This window comes from Lampris incognitus, chromosome 12 (genome assembly GCF_029633865.1).
Source record: "Lampris incognitus isolate fLamInc1 chromosome 12, fLamInc1.hap2, whole genome shotgun sequence".
In the NCBI taxonomy this organism is placed as follows: domain Eukaryota; kingdom Metazoa; phylum Chordata; class Actinopteri; order Lampriformes; family Lampridae; genus Lampris; species Lampris incognitus.
The window spans coordinates 21,288,761-21,294,760 of NC_079222.1; the positions used below are offsets into that span (position 1 = coordinate 21,288,761).

Sequence of the window (6,000 nt, forward strand, 5' to 3'; positions counted from 1 at the left end):
TAGTTTCTTTCTTCCTTTGTCTCCATCACATCCTTCTCGCCCACTCTCTGCTGTTCATATCTTTATCTCTCCCCTTTCCCTTGTTCTAACACAGGAGGGAGCCGTGATGTATGTCATCCGAGTTTCAGAACTGTCTGATGCCCCATTACAAACCCAGAGATTGTGCTCTGATTTGTGAAAACAAACAGCATTCATCCGCACTCATTTCCATTCTATTCCCTGTGGCAAACTCGAGCCAAGACAGTCTCTGCAGAGGAAAACAAATAAGACAAACATAAAACTAGCAGCATGATGTTCTCGAATGGCTTATTGAGGGAGGCACTTATATGATGAAACATATTTTAGCTCAGTATTTCAAGTCATATAATCTAGCAGTTATTGCAAATAAATTCAAGGCAGAAATCATTATGACGCTGTCTGAGTCCAATGCAATAATGAATAGACAATAAAAATTAATGGGAATAGTTTTATGTTTGAAGAATACGCTTCTGCAAAACATATCATATCCCTTGAAGTTAGCCATTTATTCTTTGGTATACATTTTGTAGTGAAAAAGAGATTTCAGTTATTTTGAGTAAACTTAGTGATTTGTACACTAGAAGAGGAATATCTATCTATCTATCTATCTATCTATCTATCTATCTATCTATCTATCTATCTATCTGTCTATCTGTCTGTCTGTCTGTCTGTCTGTCTGTCTATCTATCTATCTATCTATCTATCTATCTATCTATCTATCTATCTATCTATCTATCTATCTATCTATCTATCTATCTATCTATCTTTTTTGGAGCAAGATGCATGTGAATAACTGGCTTCTTCTTTCGGAATGATTCTTATTTTTATTCTCAGAAAAAAAAAAACGAACAAACAAACCTTGATTATTTTTAAAGGTCTTCATTGCTTTTGCAGGGTTATACTCAAAAGTTAAAGGGCTGGTGTTATATCGCTAGGTGCACAGGCAACAAGCCAAGGGATCACATTGGGAAGTGACTGAAAAAAAATCAGCATATCAGTTCACACAGTCACTGTGACTGTATGAACTGATTGGATCATCGGTGTCTTCTGGGGCAACTGAACATGAGCCTTAAACTTGACCTTTAAAAAAAAACAAACAAAAAAACTTAGTGCCTCAGATTGTGTACATGATTTTTCATTATCTATTTCTCAAATGTGCTGGCAATTAGTCAATGAGTACTACTACCTAAATAAAGTAAGTCTAGGCAGGTAATTCCTGCAAGCTGAATCAGGAAGTAGCTCAGCAATGTGACAGACCATTAATAATATTGGACATTTCTTGGAATAACTTTTAACTTGCACTTTCATTTTCACTTCCAAATTTATGGTTTAGATAATTGGGTTGGTTTGGACATGTTGAAAAATGTCTGTTCAGTTACCTTATATAGCCATCTCCAAAATATTTACAATGAAGTTGGTGAATATGAACTTGGTAGTATTTTAGAGTAGACACTCTTCATAATTTAATTCCATAGGTGAAAGAAAAAAAAACAATGAAAACAAGAAAACAAAACAAAGAAAAAAACATAAGAAATTCCATTTACATAAAATCATATTATTAGCCATACTATTTTATATGAAAGTCAGTGATTAAACCAAAGAGAATGGTCATTTCCAACCTGAGGATTCAAATGTTTTTTTTTTCGTCCAATTATTGAATGGCTCTTCTTTTTTTTCTTTTTTCTTTTCAGTTTACTCTTGCCCATACAATTTGTGTGTACAATTTACTCCGTGATGATGGCTAGATTGGCTCAATTGCATTAGACCTATTTCTAACTTGTCGATGGCAAGTTAAAATTGAAAAATAATTCTGCTTACCCGGTAGTGAATAAAGAATGTATTTTTATATAGTTATTTATATTGTTCCAGATGTACTGCTATTTCTTTTTTTTATTTGATTTCTTATTTGTTGGTCGGTTAATTTTAAGTTGTTCCACAAATGTCTGAAAACATGTTCAGTTCTTTTTTGAGTAGAAATTGAAATTGACTAATTTTGAATCTGTTCAACACTGTGATGTCAAATCGTTTTGTATGACTGATTGTGTGACTGTATGACAGAAAATTCTTTCAATTTAGTACATTATTTTCAACCGGGCAATGCCATTTTCATCTTTAAAAGCGATCCAATTATGTGTTTTTACATAAAAAAAAAAATAATCTTCTCTGCATCACTGACAAACCCAACATTTTAACCCATGTCCTTATCTTCTGAATGAAACAAAAAAAACCATAGTTCCTTTGTCCTCCATAACAAATATATCCTAGGCATATTTTTGGGATAGCTTTAGGGCTGTCTGATTTGCTGAAAATGCAAGGTCATCCATTAAAGTTAACACCCAGGTTCATTAGCAAGTCAAACTAACCTTGAACTCATCCTTCCACTCAGAAATCAGGATTCAAAATCCACCTCCTCTACCCACAGAAGAAGTTCTAGTACTGTCAAAATGACAGGGAAAAATGCCTGAGGGGGAAAGAAGAGACAAGGTTGGCATAGCAAGTAAAGCTTTCCCACTTGAGGGAAATAAAGTGACTCCTCCCCCTTGATGAGAATACATCATCCTTTTCACTGTCTTCACTGCAACAAACAGCAATAGGCTTCAGCAGTAAAACTGGAATTTAAAACTGAAATTTTAGTTTGCCAACTGGTTATTGTAAATGGTTCTGATTTACTCATTTTAGTCTTAATGATGATCCATATTCTCTATCTTTTTTCTTTTTTTTTATGTTATTGCTGCAGGTCGGTGATGCAGTGGCTCAACAGAGTTCAGTCCTTCCTGTACTGCAATGAAAATGGGTTCTGGGGGACCTTCTTGGAGAGCCAAAGGACATGTGTGTGCCACACAGGTGTGACACTGTGCCAGCGACCCATCCCTTGTGTGATTGGTGGCAACAACAGCTGTGCCATGTGCAGCCTGGCCAACATCTCTCAGTGTGGCTCCTGCAACAAGGGCTACAAGTTGTACCGCGGTCGCTGTGAGCCCCAGAATGTGGATTCAGAGCGAAGCGAGCAGTTCATCAGCTTTGAGACTGACCTCGATTTCCAAGACCTGGAGCTCAAATATTTGTTGCAAAAGATGGATTCACGCCTCTACATTCACACTACCTTCATCAGCAACGAGATCCGCCTGGAGACTTTCTTTGACCCACGGTGGCGTAAGCGCATGTCCCTAACTCTGAAGAGCAACAAGAACCGGATGGACTATCTGCACATGATAATTGGCTTATCCATGAAAATCTGCCAGATGCGCAACAGCAGTATTGACCCAATGTTTTTTGTTTATGTTAACCCCTTTAGTGGCAGCCACTCAGAAGGCTGGAGCATGCCCTTTGGCGAGCACAGTTACCCACGCTGGGAGAAGGTGCGCCTACAGAACTCACAATGCTTCAACTGGACCCTGTTACTGGGAAACCGCTGGAAAACATTCTTTGAGACAGTGCATATCTACCTGCGTAGCCGTGCTAAGATTCCTACTGGCCTGCGCAATGACACAGGCCAGGGTCCGGTGGACCTTGCAGACCCCAACAAGCGTCAGATCTACATTAAGATCTCTGATATCCAGGTGTTTGGCTATAGCCTACGCTTCAACGCTGACCTACTCCGCAGTGCAGTGCAGCAGGTCAACCAGTCATACACTCAAGGAACTCAGTTCTACTCATCCTCATCTGTCATGCTTTTGCTGCTGGACATTAGGGATCGGATTAACCGCCTGGCCCCTCCAGTCGCACCTGGAAAGCCCCAGCTAGACCTGTTCTCTTGTATGCTAAAGCACAGGCTCAAGTTAAACAACAGCGAGATGATCCGAGTGAACCACGCCTTGGACATGTACAACACAGAGATACTGAAACAATCAGATCACCTGACTACCAAACTCTGCTAAAGAATAATAACATTAACAAAAGAGAAAACTAAACAGAGACACCCTACAAAGAGAACTGTTAGGGGATATTAATCCTAATTTTATTTTCCCTTTTTCATTTTTTGGACTTTTTTTTTTTGTTCTGCCTTTTGATGTAATATTAACAACTTTGTAAGTGTAACTGTTAAAGAGAAAATGGAAAAAGGCAGTGATGAAAAGCCTTTAAGGCTGATAAAGAATAATGGAAATCACTATAAAGACTGTATCATATTTGTCCCAGCATGTCTGTCATTCCCTAAAAGAAATTAACAGAGAGAGAGAGAGAAAAAAAAAAGAAAATATTAAATCCATCTTCTGGTGAAAAGAGGCCTTGATTTTACTCCGAGGGAACAAAGGTTATATCTGAAAACTGCCATTCTTTATTGAGATAACTTTTTAAAGGTATATTAAAGTAACATAAGGGCAGACCAGATATCATCCTTTTATGTCAGGCAATGTGCAAAATATTTCAGACATAATGGACAGTTTAATATTAAACATGTTTATACATTTTAAGGGTTAAAATAGCCTAGTGAGCAAGTACTCTTCACGTTAGCTATAAACTCTTTCTTTCATTTTAAGTCCACGATGCATCTGCATTGCTCTTGCTCTTTGTGAGATGAGGCACTTTGTTGTTGTACTGACACATAAAGGCACACAGCAGGGCAGCAGTGGATAGTCATGTCAAATAACAAAAGCCAGCTATATATATATATATATATATATATATATATATATATATATATATAATATGTGTGCGTGTGTGCGTGTGTGTGTGTGTGTGTGTGTGTATCTTTTTTCGCTTGAGCTTATTGCTGTTCATTTATTGAATGTGTCATTTTGAGCGTAAGTGACTCCGGCCCAAGCTGAATCCTGCATTTGGAGCGCTTCTTCCCGTGTTTAAAATTTGAGCTGTTTCTCACAAGGCGGTACCTCCTGGTGAGTGAGTGCAATATCGTGGTCTGAAGATGAACAATCAATGCTATTTTGTACAGCTTTGCAAAAACGTACATGTTGTGACTGCTGACCTGTGGAGCTTTTCGGCACCAAGAGCAAAATTTAAACATTGATCATCGAGCTACATCTTCAAAAACAAGACTTAAAGCCATACACTTACCTGAGGTAGACATAAAGGCCCACCTCCCTTCCTGTTCAAAACCCTTTTTTAAAGAACATGGAAAACCTTCATCTGTGTTTTATGTTGTTTCTCTCTATTCCTTTCTCTCCTTCTCTCTCTCTCTCACTCTCTCTCTCTCTCTTTTCTCTGTCTCTGTCTCTCTCTTTATCTCACGTATATCTCTCTTCTCTGTCTCTCTCTCTCCCTGTATCTCTCTTTTCTCTGTCTCTCTCTCTCTCTCCGTCTCTCTTTTTGTCTCTCTGTCTCTTTCGCTCTGTCTCTGTCTCTCTCAAGTGTATCTATCAAGTTGGTTTCAAATAAAAGAATAGCACATTGGAAAAGAAAAAGACATGAGAAAGTATATTATATCCAAAATGAATTGTGTTTTAAAGACGTTGAATTTTCTATGTACCGAGAGAGCCAAGGAGATGAAAAATGGTTACATTAAAGTTTAAATGACCTTTTGGCAATGTTAATTTAAAAAAAAAAAAATAGAATATTTCACTTTTTTTTTTCCTGGCAAGGGATTCAGATTTACCTCTCTTTTTGATACTGCTGGAGACACCAGCACAACTGTGTTCAAAATCATCAGTCATCAAAAAGCTATCAAACAACACTACATATCTTATTATTATTATAAATATTATTATACAATTATTATTATTACAAGTATTATTATTATTATTATTATTAAGTGCCTGTTATCTATCCCTTTAACATGTTAAGAGGTGGAGGAAATTTACTCTTTAACATTACACAGAACAAGGATATTGAATTAGATTCAGAATTTCAGATCATGAATTCTGATTCAATAAAGCCCTTTCATTACAACCTGAAAGAAACCAGTTTGTGCATGCGGGTAAATTGAATGGGGTATATTTTATTTTCCTTAAGTACAATATATCTGTAAATATAAACTCTCTTTAAATACAGTAACAATACCAAAAACATATTCATTAGTATTCAAAG

The 6,000-nt window shown here is 37.0% G+C and overlaps 1 protein-coding gene across 1 annotated transcript in view; it reads left to right on the top strand.

The window, feature by feature from the left end:
• The window catches only part of brinp1 (bone morphogenetic protein/retinoic acid inducible neural-specific 1), a 138,639-nt gene extending 134,548 nt beyond the window's left edge, over positions 1-4,091 (top strand). The window contains exon 7 of the mRNA XM_056290811.1: positions 2,756-4,091. Within this exon, the coding sequence (XP_056146786.1) occupies positions 2,756-3,896 (1,141 nt within the window). The 3' untranslated portion in view covers positions 3,897-4,091. The remainder of the gene's footprint in view (positions 1-2,755) is intronic.
• Positions 4,092-6,000: the final 1,909 nt, after the last annotated feature.